The 23,555-nt window shown below is 32.2% G+C and overlaps 2 protein-coding genes across 3 annotated transcripts in view; one reads left to right on the forward strand and one right to left on the reverse strand.

Moving 5' to 3' along the window:
• LOC125875055 (inactive poly [ADP-ribose] polymerase RCD1-like) overlaps positions 1-23,555 on the forward strand; it is a 485,870-nt gene that overhangs the window by 457,819 nt on the left and 4,496 nt on the right. The window lies entirely within an intron of this gene.
• Positions 10,338-23,446, reverse strand: LOC125875069 (AP-2 complex subunit mu). 2 transcript variants are annotated; one of them, XM_049556140.1, is made up of 13 exons: positions 23,142-23,446; positions 19,889-20,066; positions 19,427-19,517; positions 17,464-17,558; positions 17,125-17,214; positions 16,989-17,037; positions 16,780-16,918; positions 14,557-14,673; positions 13,794-13,884; positions 13,550-13,692; positions 11,616-11,730; positions 10,779-10,823; positions 10,338-10,701 (listed from the first exon to the last, which is right to left on the reverse strand). In XM_049556140.1, exons 1-13 carry the CDS (start codon positions 23,222-23,224, stop codon positions 10,621-10,623), a joined length of 1,317 nt encoding a protein of 438 aa, XP_049412097.1. In that variant the 5' UTR covers positions 23,225-23,446; the 3' UTR covers positions 10,338-10,620. The 2 variants fall into 2 exon arrangements, with proteins under 2 accessions (XP_049412097.1, XP_049412096.1); XM_049556139.1 differs by having other exon boundaries at positions 17,125-17,217.

Genomic DNA, 23,555 nt, shown 5'->3' on the forward strand with positions numbered 1-23,555 from the left:
AAATGTATTACACACATATTAAAGTTGAATTAGAAGCGAATTAAACATGAATGCAAAATGTAGCAAACGAAAGAACATTATGTGATTTGTAAATTGAATAAAACTTGTATCAATAATGAATTAAACAAGTAATTCAATCATAACAAATCAATCAATAAATTGCAAAAGTGAATTAACTTGTACTAAAAGTGCATTACACAAATATTTAAGTTGAATTAGAAGAGAGAATTAAGCATGGATAAAAAATGTAACTAATGAAACACCAAATAATAATCTATAGAGTGAATTAAACTTATATCAATAATGAATTAAACAAGTAATCTAATAGTAACAAATAATAAACTACAACATGAATTAGATTTGTGTTAAAAGTGTATTACACAATATTAAAGTTGAATTATAAGAGAAAACTAACAATAAATGAAATACGTAACTAATGAAAGATAAGACAATATTCTATAGTTTGAATTAAACTTGTATTATTCATGAATAAAATATGTATTATATGTGTCTTATAAATTATTTTGATTTGTATCTCAAAAACATGAGTGATGTTTGCAATATGTATTGTGCCGATGTTATAAATGTATTACAAGTGTGTTACTTAAATTATTTTGGTTGATATCACTAAAAAAGAGTGAAGTTTGTAATATGTATTATAAATGTATTGTTCATGATTCTAATACAATTCTGAAACATATCTAATACAACTTTAATACAATTGCGATACAGTTCCATAAACTTCACCTTTTTTGAGTTTCAATCTAATATTTCTCCTAAATCAATTATAAACTTAACCAAACCCTCTTAAAATTGAGATATAAACTCCAAACGACATTTTCAATTATTTGTAGGATCAACTTATCCAAACTAATCACAAATTCGTAAAATTCAAATAATGAATTCAAAATTTGAAGCTTTATAATGACCATCAATGGTGAACTCTTGCTGCTGTAATTTTAGAGATTTGAATTTTTTGCTTAAAAACATGATTTTGTACAATTTTTTGTCTTTCTGTTCCTCTTTTGATCGTGCTTTTTGGGTTAAAAATAGTGAAATATGGGCAAAAACTAATTTGAGGATAGTTATTTAAATGAAAATTTTAAAGAAGCAGAAAAAGAATTAAAAAAAAAAAAAGAAGGAGGATGATAAATATTGAAAGAGAAAGAGACGAAGAAGCCAAAGAATAAAAAGAAAGAAGAGGAGGAAGAGGAAAAAGGGCTGGAAAAAAAAGGCGAACTGCGTACAATTTTCTCAATTCCAAAAAAAAATGTTATATTTAGTTAGAAAAATTATGTTGCCATAAATGGTAAATATTTTTATAATATAGCATATTTAGGTGATTTACCCTAATTAGAATTAAGGAAACATTGGGCTGGTCACAAGTATTGAATTGGAATAAGGAAAATAGGCCCAAGCTAAGTTTAGTATATCACAAATGGGTTTAGTGTGAAGTAAGAGAGAGGTTAAATCGGAATTGAAAATTTTACTCATTTGATTAAAATTATAGCCAATTGAATTAACATTTTCAACCGAAATGAATTTAGTTGGTAATTCGGCTAAAAACTAAGTAAGGGGAATCAATTAAAAAAATAATAATTAGCGAACTTCTTAATCTTAATGGAATAAAATAATTAACTCAATTGCAAATTAATGATTCAAAATTATAACCATAATTTAAACTAAACTGATTTAATAGAGTACTTACTAAAATTAAAATCTTTTTGAAATGATTTTCGAGATGTTTATAAAATATACTAATTATACACAAATTATATAAAACATATATATTACTTAAAAATTATAAAAATGATAAAGTTGATTAAAAGTAACTTGAAAGATGTTTTGAACTTTATAAAAACTAATTATTTCAAACCGCTTGGAATTTAGGAAGCTCGATGATTAATTCTTATCGGGGAGGGTCAAAATTGAGTGTCAACAAATATTAATATTAAAAGTGTAATATGTGTAATTGTTTTAAACTAGAGGTAAAGTAAATATATGTGGTAGTGATGTATGCTAGTTAGGTAGTTTTTCCTATTAAAAACTTGACTTCAAGAGAAAACTAAATAATGGTACAATAGTAAAGTTATATATTTCTTAAGGGACATGAAACCTAAAATAGTGGCAACCTAAATAGAAAAAAAGGGAGCAATTTTTTGCATTATACCCTTGTCCTCGATCTTCTTAATAGTGCTCAATTTTGAAGAGATGTTTTTAAAATAACTATAGTTTAGTAAAATACACATGATATTAAAAAATTATTTATTTATAAAACACCATATCTATAAAGTTGTGGAGAATGTAGAAATTTTCAAAGGTTTATTTGAGTTTATGAATAAATTATTTTTCTTCAAATTAAAACAATTTTTTGAAGATCTATACAATTCTCCACAACTTTTTATCAATTCTTTGCTAAAAAAAATAGTTAGTAGCATCTCTATCTATAATAATACAAAATTTATATTTACTAGAAATTTAAAAAACGGGTTCCAATATATTTCCTTCTATATATGCTATATTTAAATATGAATTAAATAAATGTTAATGTAAAAAAAATTGGTTTCGTACAACTTTAAATTATTCTTAGACATATTCTCGTAATTTAAAATTGTATACTTTTCTCCTTTTTTTATTTTTTATTTTTATCTTGAATCACTTATCTCCAATCATTCAATTTTTTTTAAGTGTTTAAACACTTCTCTTCAATCCATAAATGTTAATGCATTTTACGTCAACCTTCAATTGTCGAAGGACTTTTCTATGACCTTCAGTTGTCAAAGCACTCTTCCCAATTTCCAATTGTTGATGCATTTCTCATCAAAGTTTGATTGTTTAATCACTTATGTTCAATTATAGAAACACTTTTCTTCAACTTTTATTGTTTCACTTTGTCATTTGCAGTCAAAATTTATTATATTTTTTCACTTCTCCCTTATTTTTAGAAAAAAAATCATTTTCTTGTTGCAAATTGCTTACATCTCTTTAAATCTACTATATTTTAAACAATACTCCTCTTAATATAATTATTCTTATGCATATAATGTTGATCAGACGTTTGTCATTATATCATTGAATGAACATGCGAAATATATTTGCTAATGTCATGTAATAAAAGTTATTTGATTCTTTATTAAATCCTAGAAAGCTCTGATACCATTTCTAAAGATCTCTGTTTTCGAAATTGTAAAATTACAAGTAAAAGATCAAAATAATTATTAAATTATTGAAATAAAGTTAGTTTTATCAAATGAAGTATCAAACAAAATTGTATTATTACAAATGATATGATTTTTTGTTATAGCTTTCATTTGAATTTTTCTATGTTATCTTACACAATCAGAGTGAGAAATAGAAGAATAGGACGAAAATTAGTGTCTGACGAAATCATCGAACTATTTAGTGCAATATATTCATCTTGAGCTGAACAAACAAAAATTAACGTTTGATATTTTTCAACATTCATTTGAATTCACATGCAATAATGTGTATTACATAAGACATGGATATGTATATTTGCTATTGTTTTTATTAGTTTAACCTCAATACATTAACAATATTAAAAATTTATACTATCAAATCATTTAAAATTATAACTAACTTGCGGTTATAAGCTTAGAATAAATGCCTATAAAGTAAGAATAAATAATTTGTAGGTAGCAAAGCAATATAATAGTGTATTTTTTTTATATTATTGATGTAAATATATTGAAGTCCAATAAAATTACAATAAATAATACCATATATTTTTGGCGAATTTTAGATAATATTTGATTTTTAAAATAAATAGTAGATTTAATAATTTACAATAATTCAGTAGAATTTTATCAAAGAGTATGAATCTATAATTGACAGTTCTAAATGTGGTTGAAGATGACTATGTGAGCTTGAAATTGATTACTCCTTAGCAATAATAGTAAATTTTTATTTTCTTAATTTATGTTATATATACCTCATCAAAATTATTGAAATAAGAATTTTTCATTATTTTTCACTTGGTAATAATTTTGGTTATTTTAGTATAGAAATGGGCCATGAAAAAGTGCACCAATTGTTTCTTGAGAAAAAGGTTTGATATACTCTTCAATTTTACTATTTAAAACTGATATACCCTCATCACGAAAGTGACTCATATACTCTTGTTGTTAAACAAATGACTCACATATACCCCTTCCTCAAACGGAAATGAAAAAATTAATTTTAAAAAAATATATATAATCCATATAGAGTATATTTGATCATCTTCATATATTTTTTTTACTTTTGTGTTTCAACAACTAATCTAAGTTTATTATTTTGATAGTTAAATTTATTTATGTTTTACTAATTTTCTTGTAAAATTTGTTATAGATGCCTCATTTTTTTTCTACAAATACAAAACTAAATTACAATATAACTGAAATTAGTTTTAAATTATAATATAGCCACAAAAAAATTATTTAAATTATTTTTCATTTACTCTAAAGAATGAAAGAAAAATAAAATAAGAATAAGAAACTCAAATAATAACAATCAAAGAAGTAAAAAATAATTTATGTACGAAAAGGACTAAAATATATCTTGAGCTTTGCTAGAAGGATCATATATGCCCTACATGAATTTTTTAAATTAAAAGTCAAAAATATAAATTTAAAACTATTTTTTTCACTTCCATTAAATAAAGGGTATATGCGAGCTCTTTTTGTTATGGTATGCGTACATATGACCTATATAAGGGAAAAATGACGGATTTACCCCGAACTTTAATAAATGGTACGTTTATGCCCTCTGTTATACTTTGCGTCCACATAAGCCTCTGCCGTCCAATTATAGGTACATATATGCCCCTCTCACTAACGGACCCCTCATTTTTTACACGTGTCTTAATCCTAATGAACTACCCGTTTGACCTTTTTTTAACCCATAAACGAACTATCCGCCCCATAACCCAATACCCACCCAATTTCCTCTAAAAGGCATCCTAATTAAAAGTCCCAACTTAACAGGTCTCATATCTCACACACAAAACCCTAGCCTAGTTATGTGTTCCCTTGCAGTTTCTCCCTTTCTTCTTCTGAAATCACCAAACAATTTCCAAAATTGCTAGCACACCTCCACATCTCTGTTTTTGTGTATAACTTCTAATAGAAGTCAGTGATCTTCCCCTTGATCCTTGTTGGGTCATCAGTGGTCACTCCTTGTACATGAATTGTTCTATGTTATTATATCTTTTATAGGCAATGGCCATTTTGTGAAAGAACTTGGTGATCCTATCACCCTCTTTTAAGACAAAGAGATGTAGACTTCATTTTCTTTTTTTTTTTGAGAACTTTTCCCAAGTGCTTTATCTATTTCTGTAGACAATCTAGTGGTGATTAGTTATGCGGCTTTCAGTTGGTACTAGATCCTTCAGTTTCAATGCTGCACCTGCTTTATAGCTTCAGTAATCCTTTTTAGGAGGACTTGTTCAGTATGAATTGAAAATGGATGTACTCGATTTTTCAATTTCTTTAATGTTTCTGCTCGTGTCCGGATAGAGAATAGTCACTGAACTATGACGATTGAAACTAAACATGTTTTTGTTATATTTTCCTTTGTTTTTCTTGAATGGAGCAGTAGGTATCTTAATTAGATATGACTAAATCAAAGTTACCCAAATATAGTACTTTCCTTTGTTTTCCTGGAATGGAGCAGTAGGTATCTTAATCAATTCATCAAGCGTGAGACATGCGCCAAGATCAATGGATAATAAAATTCATATAGAAAGTTATTAGAAATATCCAAGTGCTAACCGTACTGGTTTAGTTCAAACCAATTTGCCCAGCCAAAGATGCTAAACATATAAGGATGTATAACTTGTATGCATTGCAAAACAGATCTCTAAATGACATGCTGAATCATGCTAAAAAGACTTACTGAAGTTTTCTTTAAAAAAAACGAAGGTTCAAGCTGGAGGATTGTGTCACGACACTACTTTAAAACAGTGAAAATATGATCAACAATCTAAACAGAAGATTACTGGTGTTGAACACAACTCGCATAAGAGCGAAACCAAGAGACCGTAAATAGTAGTGCAAATTCCCAGTTTTAGAGTCTGTTTACATAGAGTTGAGAAAACACATATGTAGATTAAGTATTTAAGAAAACATACCTGGGTCGGATTAAGTCTTTTAATTAGGATGCCTTTTAGAGGAAATTGGGTGGATATTGGGTTATGGGTTAAAAAAAAGGTCAAACGGGTAGTTCATTAGGATTAAGACACGTGTAAAACATGAGGGGTCCATTAGTGAAAGGGGCATGTGTGTACCTATAATTGGACGGCAGGGGCTTATGTGGACACAAAGTATAACGGAGGGCATAGACGTACCATTTATTAAAGTTCGGGGGTAAATTTGTCCTTTTTCCCTATATATAAAGGAGGATATGGAAAAGCTGATGTGGCATACTTCTTTGATCAAGATTTCTAATTATCTTTTTTCTCTGACTTTTGAGATTTTTCTCTTTATTTTTGGATTTAAAATATTACATTAAATTAATGATGATCTATTTATATTATTCCTTCAATTAATTGTAGTAATTTTTGAAAATTGGTTGGTTTCTTCTTCATTGATCCATAACCGTTATTTTTCTTTCTTTATTTAGACCTTATTATGTGATCATTATTTAATTTATTGATAATCAACTTTATTATTCAGTTTTTTTTCACCTTTTTAATATACTCATATTTAGGATTATGCAGTAGTTAAGGAATTTAAAAGGTAAGTTTCATTGCAAATTAATAAATGCAAAAATGTGAAAAGTCATTAGTATATTTAATTGCATTTACCATATGGGTTATTATGCTTTGTAGTTACATTATATTTGGACATATAAATCTAACAAACATTGCAAATGATGGAGAAGCTCAGTTAACATTGGGTGATGATGATATTTCACTTTATTTTTAAAGGTGAGATTATCTATTTCTTTTTATATGAATCGATGGTAAGAAACTATCTTCTTTTATTTATGCATTTTTCAAAAGGAATTTATTAAAATATATGAGTGTTTATGAAATGTGAACCCTAAACTATGATTTTACATTTTGTAGGAGGAAGTGTTACTTGGAGTCTCAAATCTATTTTCTTTTATATATATGAATTGATGGTAAGAATATCTATCTTCTTTTATTTATGCATTTTTCAAAGGAATTTACTAAATGACATGAGTTTTTATGAAATGTGAATCATGAATGATGATTTTATATTTTGCAGGAGAAAGTGTTACTTGGAGTCTCAACCTGAAAAGGTTACTAAAAAATGCGCACACACGTTCGCGTGCATAATTATATATATATGGAAATTGAAAAGTTGATGTGGTATACTTCTTTGGCAAGAGTTCTAATTATTTTTTTTCTCGGATTTTTGAAAATTTTCTCTTATAATAGGATTTAAGTATTACATTAAATTAATGGTGATTTATTCATATTATTCCTCATTAATGAGGGAGTTGTACACGATTTAATTCTTAACATGAAACAGAAAGCTAAAATTCTGAAAAGTGAACATATGATCATTATTACTACTGATATCTCTTCTAAAAATTCTTTTACTTTCCTTTTATTATTTATGTTTTTGTTATAGTTTAAAAAAAAAATACTAACGTTTTTGTTAGAAAATGTAGCAATTAATGTAGTAATTATAGAAAATTAATGGTGATTTATTTATATTATTCCTCACTATTTGTCTTTTCTACTAAAGTTCTTTTACCTTTTTTGTATTGCTTACGTTGTTTCTGTTATAAGGAAATGTATAGTAATTATGAAATTTAAAAGTTAAGTTCATTGCTGATTAATAAATACTAAAATGTGAAAGGTCGTTATATTTAATAGCATTTACCATCCAAATCATTATGCTTTCTAGTTACATCATATATGGGCATATAAATATAAGAAACATTTCAAATGATCAAGAAGATCAGTACAACGTAGGGTGATGGTGATATTATATTAGGCTATTTTTAAAGGTGAGATTATCTATTTACTTTTATATCAATTGATGATAAGAATATTTAACTTCTTTCTATATGCATTTTTCAAAAAGGAAGTTACAAAAGACATGAGTGTTTACGACATGTGAACCCTGAATTATGATTTTGTATTTTGCAGGAGGAAGTGTTACTTGAGGTCTAAGAGTGCTGGTGATATTATGCAGGCTATTTTTAAAGGTGAGATTATCTATTTTCTTTCATATCAATTTATGATAAGAATATCTAACTTCTTTTTTATATGCATTTTTCAAAAGAAAATTATAAAAGACATGAGTAATTACGACTTGTGAACCCTGAATTATGATTTTATATTTTGCAGGAGGAAGTGCTACTTGGAGTCTGAACCTAAAAGACTCATTTTTAAAGCCAAAAGAAGTGATAACATCTATTTTCTTTTCTATATACATTATTAAAAGGAGCATGTGAACTATAAACTATGTTTTTATATTTCTGTAAGAACAAATATAAATTGAGGTTCGAAGTTTGAAGGAAACGTTTTAGAAACCAATAAGAAAAGATTGCTAAAAAATTCACATAGAAAAAAAGGTTGTTCGTTAATTATTTTATGAAGTGTTAATTCTTTTAATTATGCATTTATCTTTTATCTTTTGTAAATGATAGAGAAAAAAAGAAGTAAAAAGAGAAGACATCACAGAAAGTTTGCTTCAATATTTTTTTAATGTATAATTTCATAGGGCACAATGGATATGATCATAATGAGAAAATTGAATGGGCATTTCTCCACATTTCATAGTAAAATTTGAATAAAATTATTGTTATTTTTAAAATGAAAAATAATTTATAAAAATTGAAGTTATATATAATACAAATTTTACTCCTTTTGACTTTCTATCAATAATCTATAGGGAAACATATTTTTGTTGGTCAAATGTATATTTTGAAGTTGAACTCTAAAAAAATTAAAAAAATCATAATCAAATACCTCCTTAGTAATTTATGATTGAATAGGCATGAGTCTTTGATTTTTATTTTTTGTTTTTCAAGTTTAAACAACTACAATATTTTTACGATCGCGCGAAGCGCGAGTTAATTCACTAGTTTTGTCTAACAGTAAAGGTTATATGAGACACTTTCATAACGAGGAGAATATCAAATCTAAGTGGCAAAATTAAGAAGTATATCAAACCATTTTTCCTTGTTTCTTTTATATGTCGCTCTATGATAACTTGATTTCTTCTTATTCATATTTCATTTGTGTCTCCCAATGATCAAGCTCTTGATCTTCTACATAATTCTTCTTCTTATTCTAATTGTTATTCGATAGCACTTTATGGCATAAAAGCACATATTGCTGCGCATGAAATAGAATTTATTGTGATTAAACAACTCTTTAGATAATTTAAAATTATATATCTCACCTTAAATTTACTGAATTTTCTAACCTAGCGCATCTTGATCTATCATATATAAGTTTTTTAGGTAATTCAGTTTTAAATCTCTCATCTTTCTAAATTATATGTACTTCACATATTGATTGTTGATCTATATAAGCTTGAACACTTTTAAACTGCTCTTTCTACGCATACTATTACACAATGTATAAAAGTTCAATATACAATGTATTCTATGATTGCGACTGTGCCCCTAATGTATCATTAGTGTATTTCCAGTAATTTTTGTGTATTCAAAGTACATACATATGTTCTATAATGTATACATTTTACACTAACATATAATATGTATAACGTACACATCCCGTTTTTCTTCTTTCATGAGTCTATAGCTTATGTAATCCCCCCCCCCCCCCAACCCCCCCACCCCACACACACAACGCTCAAAACAAATACAACTACATATCAATGTAGTCCAACATAGTGAGGTCTAAAAAGGATAGTATGAACACAAAACTTACTTCTACCTCAAATGTGAATACAGAGGTTGTTTCCGATAGACCCCAGCTCAAAACAAAACTTGTGTCTAGAAAAAGACATTATAGAAGTACAAAAGACAACAAATAGTAATAGAACAAAACTACAACAAAGTAATACAATAGGAACTACACAAAATAATAGATAGCAGCAAAAATTGAAGAACAAGGAACTAAAAGAATAGTTCTACGACTGTTAAAGGGCAGCAGGACAAAACACTCCTACCTACTTTTATGAATGCAAAAACGAATGAAAGCACTTTACCATGCACATACAGAGAGTATATTTATTACCATGCTGTAGCGCTCAATTTGGCTATTCCATTGATTATCTATGGTCTCCCACCGGCACAAACAAGAGACAACTATGTAATCCAAAAGAAAATATTTAAAAATAAATCACCGAGTTTTTTTCTTAATTCTTTGTAGGAACACCTTGATCTCCCATGGTTTTCATTAGTTTAATGGAAAAATAGTTTAAGGGGGAATATGTCAAATATACAAATAGAATGGAAACAAAAGCCTCTTCATTGGTCATTGTAAAGAACTAACCTGTACAACAGAATAATAAATTTCACAGGACAATTATACTATAGACAAACCATGTTTAAAAGCCCTCAAAATACAAGATGCATAAGTTGCATTTCCAGCAAAACAAAATGGCGCCCCTATACATTGGGCTTCCATAATACTGATCCTATGAACAAGATCAGCTTACCTATTTTTCAGCACCTAATCTCATAAGAACCAGCTTTTGTGATATAGCGAACCCATTCAACTGTGTTGTAGCCGCTCTTTTCCCATACCTGCAGACAGTTACTAGGTGAAGCAGCATTCGACCCAAAAATCAGTCCCAAGTCAATTACAAGTTTGGCAAGCATACCTTGAGAAAGCGAACTCGAAGTCCAGATGCCGTAAACATGGGAACCTACAATGACAAAAGTGGGTCATTCATCTGCAACAAATAGTTTAACCATGATAGAAACAAAGAAGCACCACAAATTTCAGAAGTTAGTAATCCTAATCAGTGCCATAACTGATTCTATGAAATCGGATCCTGTTATAAACCTACATTTTCTAATTGCTATGCTGATTTAAGTCAGAAAAGAAACGACTATTGCCATCACATGAGTGCCCATAAAGCTTCCCCTAATAACGAGTGAAATGGACTACCACTTGATTAGAAGATAGAGAAAAGGGAAAGAAAAAGTGAGCTGACAAAATTCAAGAAAAAAGAAACTAGAGAGAAAAATAATAGAACAAAGTTAATTTTCTCCAAGTCCAACTTTCTGGTCAATACAAACAAACAATGAGAATACAATGGTCTCACTATTTCCTTTCTTTATTTTCCCTTCCCTTCTAATCCAACGAAGGTACAGCTCCTCCAATCAGCCAGTAAACTTGGCTGGTCTAACATTTTGACAAGGCTGAATACCAAACTCCTCCACAACTTGTGTCACAAGAAAGTAGTAGCAAACAGTGATGATGATTGGATACGAGATTCAATAGCAGCCTCCTACTCTTAGTAGTCCTTTTGGAAATATTTTCTAAGCATTAAGATTTGCATCTAATTCCAAAATTCTTTGACATTCAGGTTCCCCCTCCTCTCCAAGAACAAGAACCATTGAAGCTAGGAGTACATGCCATCATTGACCAAGTGAACACAGGTATCACCCATCCCCCCCGCCCCCCCAAAAAAAATGAAATAATATTCAGGCACCTGGAATTCCATCTGAATTGGTGGCCTAGTCCAGGACTTCTTCTCTGCTATTGTCGAAATCAACTCCACTTCAGCACTCATTGTTGACTCAGTTTGCCCAGGAAATTTTTTTATCCTGCAACAAGAAGCCCATATTGAAGATCCAAACCACTAGAAACTAGATTTACTGCAGAAGAAGGTAGAAAAATATAGCTGGCATACTATTAAAGAATACAGAACATGGTCAATACACAATTATAGTGATTCACAACAATATCTTGGATCAGTGGCAAAATGGACGAAAACATTTGTGTGCACTCCACCTCTGCCACCACATGGTCGAGAAGCTGAAATAATGGATACTTTAAATAAAAACGGTAAAAGGGGGCCAAAAGAAAAACATATTTGTCAAATGAACTGAGCAATTATGCTACTTGCTGCTATATGAACACAAAAACTGGTCACTAATACACCTTTTACCGGATTATGATATCTTGAAGAACTAGGGACAATTAATTCCTTTTAGAAGCAACAAAGAGAGCCAAAATTTGAGCAATCGTAGTCTTCCACTGCCCATGGACAACAACTTGACCAAGAAGATGCCACTTTTTTCTCACCAGAACTTCCTTCCTGTACATCACATTTCTCCCCCCTTTTTTTGTATCAGTTCTAGAGCATATACACGTTTGAGAGGCTGGAAAGCTCATGCAAAGAAAATTCCATATTGTTCAAAACAGAGAGCGATAGTAGAAGAACATCTGTTTGTCAACTTTCAAGCATAAACAGATCAGCTTAGATGAAGTGTATGCAATTCTACTTGCTTAAAGGAAAGCATCTATAAGCGAGCAATTATGCACATAGATACATAAACTACACGTGACTACATAACATATTGCAAGGCAGAGTCTAAGCTAAACATTCGCTTCCACAGAGAGATTCCAATTGCCTCCAGTTTGAACAAAATGGATCACTCTGAAGCACGCATTATTCTCCTTTGATTACATAAAGAAACCAGTGTAGCCTAATAGGTTTCCCTTTGTAACGCTGTCAAGTTTCAGTAACAAGAATGTGGTGAAAACATTTTAAAAGAGATTAAATGCCACCAAACAAAAAGATAAACTTTGACAGAAAAGATTCTCATCCATTGATTAATTGCAGCAGATTCCATGGTAAAAAGGATCCATAAGTGAAGGAATGAAAGAAATTGAAAATTTGCACTTTGTACATAATATTGATTTTTGATAAAGGACAACATGATAGCAAAGACCAAATCTCCACCTTGAGCTATTGAGATCTTTACTAATGGGATTACACCTCTGCTGACTTTTGAGTACGATTCAGATAGAGAGATTGGCTGTAACGCCGTAAGCACCAACTCAATTAGTAAAAATATATAAGAGGTCTAATTAATCTAGATAGGCTGAATTTCCAAATGTTCACTTGAAAGGGGGTCTTCCCTAATAATGTCTGTCCTGAAAGGAGTCACACACACAAACACCGAAAAAAAATCCCCACACCACCACACACATACAGTTATTATGACTAATGGTAAAAAAACAAGCAAATGTGGCATCCTAGCATTAGCTTGTGGATATCAGGCACTTCAATAACCCCTCCATTTATTTGTACATTCATTTTTTGTTACAAATAAAGAGGCAAGTATTCATCAAATACCAAAATATTTATTAACTAAATCAGATCCAAATAGTATATAGGTTTTGCTAAGACTATATGACTAGATGTCAGAAGTTCGATTCACATGCAACCAAGGTCCTAATGGATAAAGTGTACAACATCTTCAAGAACAATGTCCAATCTAGAGCAATGTCAATTCCATATTTTTAGACTAGGTTGATGTCACAGTCAACTTGAGACCCGAGGTCAAACCCCGAAATAAATTAAGTTTGTAAACCTATAGGATTACACCAGAAAAGATAAATCTATTGCATACTCACTTCCACACCAAAGAGTCAATGGATGGATTGTACTTTGCTCTCCCTGATGTCACTTGGAAGCTTGCTTTTGCAGTTTGCTTTGGCACTGGAACTTTAATGACAACTCCAAGAGCAAACATTTTTGCACCAAACACACTCTTAACCTGAAAAGGATACAAATCATGTTAGAAAATTATAAATGATATCAACGTGGTACGACGTTTCGAAATGAATTTTATTCAATATTGAAAGAAGAGTGACAAACCTTAACATTCACTTCCATTCGCGTACGACCTAATTCCTTGATTGTCGGCAATACACGGAAAGGAAGATTTACTCCTTCTGTAATGCGGTACCTGAGGAAAAAAAAGTTTGCAATTACAAATTCAGACACTGTTATGAAAATGACATGTGTTGAGCTTAAATGGAGAAGTGATGATAAATTGATAATATAGCCTACCCCAACTTGTTTGAGATTGAGGTGTAGTTGTTGAAGTATAGTAGTTTTGCTTTCATATAGTTCTAGTAATGGTTAAAGAAGATAACAAGCCAACTGTTCAAATTTTTGTGTGAAGTACTTCACGGAGAAAAGATCACACGTAGTTTAGATCGTAAATTGTTAAAACTTGTCAATGTTTGTATAATGGATAATCTTATGTAGAAGTGAATTCTAAGTTTGAGATGTCTCAAGAAGGGAAATGGAATGAGAGATGGAAAGAGGGAGAAGAAAATTTATATTTAGGAAGCATGGTCAGAATACTCTGTGATTTCACCTGATTGTAGTGAACTTACAATTCAACGGCCAAATAGTCAGAGTTGATAATTATTTATATGATACTTATTCAAGATTGATATTAAGATGTTAAAGGTACAAGATCATTCACTGTGACATATGCAAAATTTCCAAGTCTATTTACCATTGTTCTATAAAAGATAAATGAAGAACCACAGACTCAGGCTTCCAGCTTGGGAAGATAATAAAAACAGAACTAAAAAACAACCATGTAGCGAAAGAAGTATGAACTTACTTCATCAGTTCGAATTCACCATCTGGTGGTACAAAGCTGACAGTCTTTTCTGAATTGAATCTCGTCAAGTTTACACATTGGTGGAAAGTAACATCATCAAGTTCAATAGTCTTTCCGCTGCACAGAGTAGCAAAGTAATGCATTATGTTGGTGACAACACAAAATGGTAACCTACCATGCATAGGCTGAAACTAACATGAAGGCCAAACTGAAAAAGCTACATACTACATGTTTCAATAGACTAGGAAGAGTAAGTTGTGGACTCTGCAGAAATTGGAAACACAACAGACAGAAGCAGTCCAACATTTAAAGCATGGTTTAACATTTTAGTTCTGTTAGGTTATAAAGATATATGGCACATTAAAGATAAACATTTTTAAAATTATGAAAGCATGCTTGAAAGTACATGTAGTCATTCTGGTACTTGTAAAATTATGTGATCAGGTAAATCTAATTTATGGTCCCTGCCCGACATCATAGGCAATTACTATTACCATCTGTATCTTTTGAACCTTAAGAACAGTGGAACAAATATGCTAAAATTTTAAATTTCATAAATAGTAAAAGAAGCATGTATGGGTTTTCTTGAATTTTTATTTTTATTTGAGAAAAGCTAAGTATATAAATATAACATGAAGAGTGCTTGAATACAAGATAATCTTTTTTCTTAAGATATTAATGCACACATCATTTGAAGATATGCCCTTTGGTCTCACAATAAACATTCATCATTAAGAAGCAACGTTAAACATCTAAAGCTAGCGTCGGTGGTCAGATAGATGACTGGATGACACTCCTCTAATGGAGCAACTGCCAGATCTTTATGCAATCATCTCTAACAAGATTGTACAGTAGCCGATTGCTATTCTAAACACGGATGGAAGTTTCAATTAAGAAGCAACTTTGGGAACTTGATTGCATATAAGATTTAATTCAAAAGCTGGAACCGTTCTCTCTTGATGATTAGGTGGCTCATTCTTTGTTGTGGACTGTGTTACTCGGACTCTCCAAAAATATGGTCGCACCCGTCGTATCCTCCAAAAATGCATTACTTTTGAAGGATCAGACACACACCAGACGGCATTTTCGAACAGTCTGAGCAACATAGATTGTAGAAGACTAAGAAAGATGGTAAACAAGTATCGAAATGCAACATAGGTAACAGTAGATGTTCCTACTTGCAACATAGGTTACCGAAATGCAGTTCCTACTTGCATTTCCTAGAATACTTGGCTATAACGGTAGATGTTCTAATGATAAGAGTGATAACATTGCAAAGGTAAAATCTAGATGCTGTAAGAGTTTATTTGTGTTGTAGGGAGAATGTTGTATCTAACTTAACCTCTTTGTTGGATCTGCTGAATTCCTTCAATACATAGAATGGAGACCTCTAATATGATGCACTCTTATAAGCACCTGCTTGGTAGTCGGTAATAAAATCTTAACCTTTTCCTTAAAAAAAAAAAAAACTACCTTCAGTGGGGAAGTTTCATGAACCTTTGTTATGATTCTTAGAGAAGGATCGATTCACAGGGCGATATATAAATCAGCTCGTTAAAGGGAGGCTGAAACCTTAGAATTCATTAAGAGAGAGAACTCCGATCTCTTCAGCTCTTCAAAGGGAGACTGAAACCTTAGAGTTCAATGGAAGAGAGAACTCTAATCTCTTGTTTTCTTGCTGAAATATGACTTACTGTTTTATTCACCAAAAGCCCCTTTAAATAGGAGTCTTATTACATCAATAGGAAGTCTAATTCTTATGAAAGTAGGAGACCTAAATCCTATTCCAAACTAATAACTATAACTTAACCTAATCCTTATGAAACTCTGAAACTAAACCTTATTCTAGAATAATAAATAAAGCAATTAAAAATATAATTAAATATTTAAATTAATGACTTCCAACGCATCCCTAACAACCTTCCACATCAAGAAAATTGCTGCTAATTCTCTTGAACAACCCAATCCCATTTCCTTGTTGAGCATTAACATTTTTTTTTAAGACAGTATCGAGCATTAACATTTCTCTTCCAATTAGATGCAAAGACAAAAAAAGACAACATCATTCTTTCCTTTTTGAGGAGATCTAATTTCAAACGAACTAAAATCTTTATTCCACAGTAGCCTAAATTGGAAATTACCTAAGTAAGACTATTGAAAGAAGTAGTTCAAGAAGCAAATTCTGCAGGTTCAGTGAATGAAACACAAGTATTTGGAAGTTACCTCTTTGTTGGACGGGATTTAAGCTGCGACTCTTTCTCAAGACCAATTTTATCATTTAACCCCAACTTCAAATCAGGCATTCCAGAAAGAAAGCATTTCATGAGAACTTTCCCAGTTACATCGCAACGAAGCACACTACCTACAATTGTCTTGTTAGTGGAAAACTGAAAACAAAAAAGTATCCACCAAGCCACACAAGAACTTTATACCTTTTGAAGACATAAGGAGATTTACACTTTCCACTATATCCAGAAACACCTGTCAAACATATAAATCCCAATTTTTCAGAAATTGGGCAGATAAGAGAACAACAGAAAAATTTAAGAGGAAGACAGCAAAAACCACCTCATTCTTCTTATAAGCAAGACCCTCCCTGCGCCAACCAACAGCACCCGTGACTTGTAATGTGGCATTTGGAACTGGTTTATCCAAAGGCTGCTGGAGTTGTGCATGAGAAGAAGAAGTCAATACAATTATCCATTCTTTCTTTCTTTTGAGAAAGAACAAAGTTAATCATATTACAAAAAATATTTCTCTTTGCTATACCAATCTCTTAATATCTCATGACTGATCTTTTTCTTTCAAGAGGTATCTCATGAATGTACATTTTTAAGAAAAACTAAATAGACAAAATATTATAAAATATTCTATGATGCTATGATAACAAGTAGCGAGACAACTAACCTTTGACGAAAAGGGTGAGCGAACCCCTTCCTGAGTTATATAGAGTTTCAAGATTTCAGGTGAAAGATTTTGAGGGTAACCGAAGTCCATTATTTCTGTGATGTATGCAAATTAACGAAAATCAAATTATAAAGCACCTTAGATAGGTATATGAAAAATTGAAAATGACTAAACATTAAACTTTGTGGCTTACAACAAATGATTATCAGATCTATACAGATTAAAGTAATTAGCTTGTCCATAGATAGTTGTCATTCATTGTCATACTCCAAAGTCCAATTAAACAGGAAGTTGATAAAAAACAGTTTAAGATGTCTATGCATGGAACAAAATTATAATGAAAATAGTAATGGCTCATTAGCCATTTCATAAACCAGATCAGCCTCAGGTTAGGCAAGACAAAGTGTGCCCCGGACAGCATTTGGATTATTCTATCTGAGATTTTCTCCTTTTTATAAGGGTCCAGATGTTGTTTCATCGCAAGGGAGTGGGTTTTCAATCTACCTTCCATATGTGAGACAATGACTGAATGGACATCCCATATAAACAGAGAAGAGTAACCACTGGGCAAAGGGAAATTGCAGTGAAGGTGCTGATTCAATCATGACAACTAATTAGCAGGGCAAGGTTCCTCTTTTTTCCTGTCATCATCTTCTTCTTCCTCCTCCCCCTCCTATCTGCTACAACAATTTCAAGACCCTCCACCTGGAGGCCCTAGAGCACAGACTTCCTTTGACCCTCTTCGGCTAGCTTCTTTTCTTCCTTCCTTTTTTTCGTCCTTTGCCCCAACAGTTAGCACTAATCAAACACTCTCCAACTAAACCACTACATTTCTTCTCCAACGAAATAAAACTGATATTCAATCTCGCTCCTTACTGGCCAAATGAAGCATTCAAACTCTACCTTGCGATAATTTCTTTTTTTCTTCTTCAATTTTTCCTGATATTTTCCATCTTCTACCAATTGTTTTTGTGTTTTCTTAATCTTTTCCACCGCCAATGCTTTTGTTAGGCACTGCTATTTCTGGTTGTGTCTTGAAATTATGCCATTCAGATAGCTTTTGGTTTCACTGAATACATGTGGTAAATTTTGTTGTCTATTTTCGATTATATAAAGATCAAAATGTGGACAATAGACTTACAAAACAATAAATTCAGATAGGGAATTTTGGAAATAAAAATTAAATTCACTGATTTATTGGCTGTGTCATCCAACATATAAACACTAGTCACACATACATTTCCGCCCTCTATTCCGCCCACTAATATCCCATCCTAAGTAATAGGATCCGCCCTGTCCCATTTGTATACCAAATGGCCCCTAAGAAATGCATTCTTTACGTTGTGCACTGTCCACGCGAGTGAAATATACTACTTACTACATCGAGTACATCATGCTAAATAGGGCAAAGAGATCTGATTAGCTAGTCACTGAGGCAAGATAATAACAAAAATTACTAGATTCACATGCTTTCTTAAGGCCCATAATACAGTTTACACTTCATACAAACCTCATGTTCAAGCAAACCACAATGGTAAACACAAGCAACTATGACCACTAAAACAACAGATCCTAGCAAGAGAGGATATGAAGACCGACATCACCTATCAGTCATCACTCAATTGAACTATTGAAATGGAGGACTACGCAACCGATTTGGCCTCTCCTTAACTTTGCTTTCCTGTTTCCACATTATCCTAACAGTGGTGCTCTATCCAGTTATAATTTTCCTCTCAAAGATAACAAAGTGGGTAAGGGGGAAAGTAGTTGTACACATAAAAAATCAAAATCACTTGAGAAAATTGAAAATTGAAAAAATATGTGCATCATAATTAATATAGAGAGACTTCTTCTTTTTTGATAAGTTATCCAGAAAGGTTTTCTGTTTTGATAAGACAGAAAAGGTTTCTACATCGAACTTTTAGATTAAAATGTCAAAATAAATAATCTCCAAATGGCTTACCATCCAAAAGCTCGTAAATTAGGACAAAGTTATTACGAATGGCATCTTCGTCAAAAGAACCACCAAAATAAGATTTGAATAGTGCAACAGCCTGCATGAGAATCAAAAAGAAAGTTGTCAAAAGGAGTAAACACAACTAGAATACACGGTAATTAAATCCACATCTACAAATAATATCACATTCATCATTCCAGTTACAAAAAGAAAGGGCGATAACAACGACAAGCAGAAAACAGATTTAGGCAATTAAATAATAGATATGACATTATGCTCCCCTTCTCCTTTTCATATGAAATCATGCACGTTTCTCCTGAGATAGTTGAAAATGTATGATATGATGTTATTTTATAACTGTGGTGTTTGGGAAAATTTGTGTGAACCTCGATTATTCCAACGGATGTATGCTACTTCTCGCCAGGTACAGATATTTTACAAACTTAACTATTAAGAAAGTGAGGTTACCTCAACCACAAACTTGAATGCACATGCGACATTTGCATTGGTGCTAACGACAATCACAATATAGACATTGCTAATTCTCATGTAGAAGAAAGAGCAACCTCCAATCTGCCTGACAGGACATGTCCCAAGTTCTTTTGTCTGCATTATATGCATCCGGAAGGCATCTACCATATTACCCCTGTTTAAATCAAGTTCACAGTTGAATGAGAAGATCACGGATTATATTGCAATAGACTTCTTTATTTTTGACCACTGATGGCATGATGGACTTCAGCACATATCTTTTTAGAAAAAAAGAAGAAAGCACAGAAGCTGAATGGTTTACTGCACAAACATATTTATCAGTACTTAAAATGGTAATGAGAAAATTGGAGCAAATAGATGTTATTTATAAAACCTACATAATGGTAATTCCAACGGATGTCAAAGCCAAAAAATTGACAAATCCAAGCTTAACATTGGTCAGAATTTCTTGATAGCAGGATAAGAGGCACATTTCTTACAAGTGACACATTTCATGTTTGTATTCAAATTACCAAATACCTTTTAAACATGTGACCGTTGACAGATTAAGAGAAAAATAGACAGTTTATTTTATCAATCCAAGGGAAAAAGGTCAAACTTAAGAAACAAGAAGGAAAAAGGCAGAGAATAACATCAAAGCTAAATTAGGAATCCAAAAGAGAACTGAAAATTATTGTAAAACAAAAACAAAATAAGAATTTGAAAACACTAAAATTAATTGATAACACTGTCTGCAGAGGAATGATTTTCTTCAGTTTTGTTTAATTATATAAATATTAAAAAGTGAAATTGAAAGGTGATAATCTTTTCAAATAAGAGGAAAATCTGCACAGATGAAGAGAGCAATGGGATACCCATTTAAAGCAAACAAGCATAACAATGTATGTCCCAGAAGGAGCCTTAAATATAAGCTTCTGCTTTTAGTTTCCATTGTCTCACCAAGGGACCCAAAGACAAGAGAATGATTCCCACTAGATCAGTTTCATCCCCTCTATTTTCAAGGGGGATGAAAAGATACTAAAGGGGGAAAAGGCTCTAGGAACTAAATCACATCTCATGCTATTCAATAGAGGATTTTATTAGTCAACTTTCAATATCTACTTTGTCAGGAATTGCAAGTCCAACTAACAATGGAAGATACTTTCCGCTGCAAATTCATAATATCATAAGCTTATATTTTCTGGAAAGAGCTTGAGGGACTTGTGTCTTAGGTCATAAGTTCGACCCTGCTTCAAGGTAACTAAATCTAGTATTTAAGTGGAGAAAGGCAAAGTGGTAAGTTCATCATCCCCGAGTTTCGAAGGTTGCAGACTTGCAGTTGACCCAAAGGATTGGCTCCAGTAGATTTCTCGGCCATAAAAACTATTTTCTGGAAAGATATACTAGAAAAATATTTCTTACTTTCAGTCACTAGAACTCTCACTCGCTTTCAAACACAATTATTTATGACCATAGGCAGATTCAAGAATTAAATTTAATGGATCAGACTATGTTGCATCAGACTTTTTAACCCACATCCAATAAAAACAAAAGCTAGATTTTTGCATTGGATGAAAGGATCTCATTACACTCTATCTATCTTGTTGGACAAAGATCCCCCTCTTTCCAGCTGAGAAAACACATTCAAGTGTGGAACTCCAGATCTCAAGCCTACTCAATTTAAACACCAGCATCACGCAACAAGTTAAGTCATTAGAAAATTTTCACATATGCTTTAAACTAGGTTAATGCTTAATATACTCCCTATTCTTTTCTCCCTCGTCTTCTCAGAATACCTAGAGCATGACCACGTAGAACCACTTTAATTCCTCTAAAGAGGGCAAACAAAGAAGCCTGCTTATAAGATAAACTGCATGTCGAGCTTCCAAAAACACACATTGCAACAGCTTTCCAAGATGTGGATGTGTAGTTAAGGCAGCACTGTGTAGTCACATCCATTGCCTTGCATTCCAGCCTCCCAGTCATCACATACTTACATATATGCATACGTTAGCAATTGGCACCATGAGTTTACCGGTGTTTCCATCTATTTACAGCTTGGTCCCAAATATTTGTTTTATTTCTTTAGCACTCTAATACAGTTTGTTAGGATGGTGATGTCACCACTGTCCACGTGATCTAGATTTACTCCTACACTCATTATTTTCAGTTGTAGTCCCCATTTTACAGCATGCTGAATGAAGAATCAAATCTATGTTTTGTCTCCAATTCTTAATTTTCCTTCATCTTTGCTTTCAGCTTCATTTTATTTCCCTGTTCTTCGATTTAATTGCTCCTTATGTATGAGAAATGCAAAAAGCGCATGATAGCCTCGCAACTGGTGTAACTTATTCAGGAAAAGGGAGAAATTCTTTGGATGGAAGCAAGCCCTTCGCTAAAAACTCATTGGGTTTTCATTGTTATAATGAATGTTCCGCTTTCAATTTAGATGCCTATAATAATTTCACTGGTGGATTCCTATCCGTATATGCCGAATATGGAATAGAGTTGACTCTATGCCGACCCAATCCCTGATGGAGATACCTATGGATCCTACCCCAAACTTCTACATGTTACTACTGCTAATGCTATAGAAATTACAGGAGAGAATCTGGATATGGGAGCAAAGAATGCCTAAGTTAATCAAGTTCATGTGTATGCACGGGGAACTAGAAAGTCATTACATACTGGGTCACAACTACAATACTGCCACAAACTCAACTGCAGGTGGCCAGTTTTTCAACAGCATTCAAGATTCGGAGTCCAGTGTGGAAATTTGATGTCATTACCAATCAGTGATATCAGCTAGATAGCTACGATTCAAGGGTAAGTGCTGACTCTTTTCTTATAGCACTATTTCTGAAGAAATATTGGAAGTCTATTACTTGCAGCAAACTGCCCAATCTTTTGTTGAGGATCTAGGTCAGAGTGATACCAAAGAGATCCCTATTTGGATTATGGAAACTGATGCTACAGACAATTGCAACACATACATCCATGTGGTGATGCGTTCCAATACAGCAAAAACATATAAAAAAAATAAAAAGTTCCAAACATACGCATCTAAATATGTATCAGTAGTGGCATAATGCTATTTTTCAGCATATAGACCTATAATCCTAGATCCATCTCTATGTTCAGACAACAGTTTCCAGAATTCAATACAGAAAGCAGCAACTGGTTCCGAAAATCAGAAAATGAAATCACAATTCTACGAACACTGATCCGTGCGGAAAGAGTGGGAACATACCCGACGTCATCACGGTAGAGGCGGTTGATGAGGACATCGCCACGGAGATTGAGGAAGTAAACAGCTGAAGCTGCCACAGGCATGGCTGCAACACCAAAATGGATCTAGAAACTTCGATCAAGTCAGATATAAATGATTCGAAACGTTTTTCAATTATAAGGAAATGAAAAATGTAGGAAGAACAGTTAGATTTGTTGTAGATGGGAGAGAAATGTCGCCAGTTGGGGACAGCTTAAATTTGCCGTCTTCGGTATCCCTTTTTTCTAATTTCAACGCCAGAAACAAAATGAAGACGACAGCACGTGCTCTTCGTCTGACCCGGTTTAAAAATTAAAAACGATTAAAAGGTCTAATTTGCCCTTGTAGGAGCAATTCTTTTAACGTTAATTTGTGGTTAACAGAAGTAAAAATTGC

The sequence above is a fragment of the Solanum stenotomum genome, chromosome 8, assembly GCF_019186545.1.
Source record: "Solanum stenotomum isolate F172 chromosome 8, ASM1918654v1, whole genome shotgun sequence".
In the NCBI taxonomy this organism is placed as follows: domain Eukaryota; kingdom Viridiplantae; phylum Streptophyta; class Magnoliopsida; order Solanales; family Solanaceae; genus Solanum; species Solanum stenotomum.

Excerpts from the sequence above, each read along its gene's own strand:
- LOC125875069 (XM_049556139.1), bottom strand. The coding sequence starts at position 23,224 with ATGCCTGTGGCAGCTTCAGCTGTTTACTTCCTCAATCTCCGTGGCGAT. Across the intron at positions 17,038-17,124 it reads TTGCTTATAAGAAGAATGAG|GTGTTTCTGGATATAGTGGA; the intron begins GTGGTTTTTGCT and ends TATGTTTGACAG. Across the intron at positions 10,702-10,778 it reads TTCGAGTTCGCTTTCTCAAG|GTATGGGAAAAGAGCGGCTA; the intron begins GTATGCTTGCCA and ends AACTGTCTGCAG.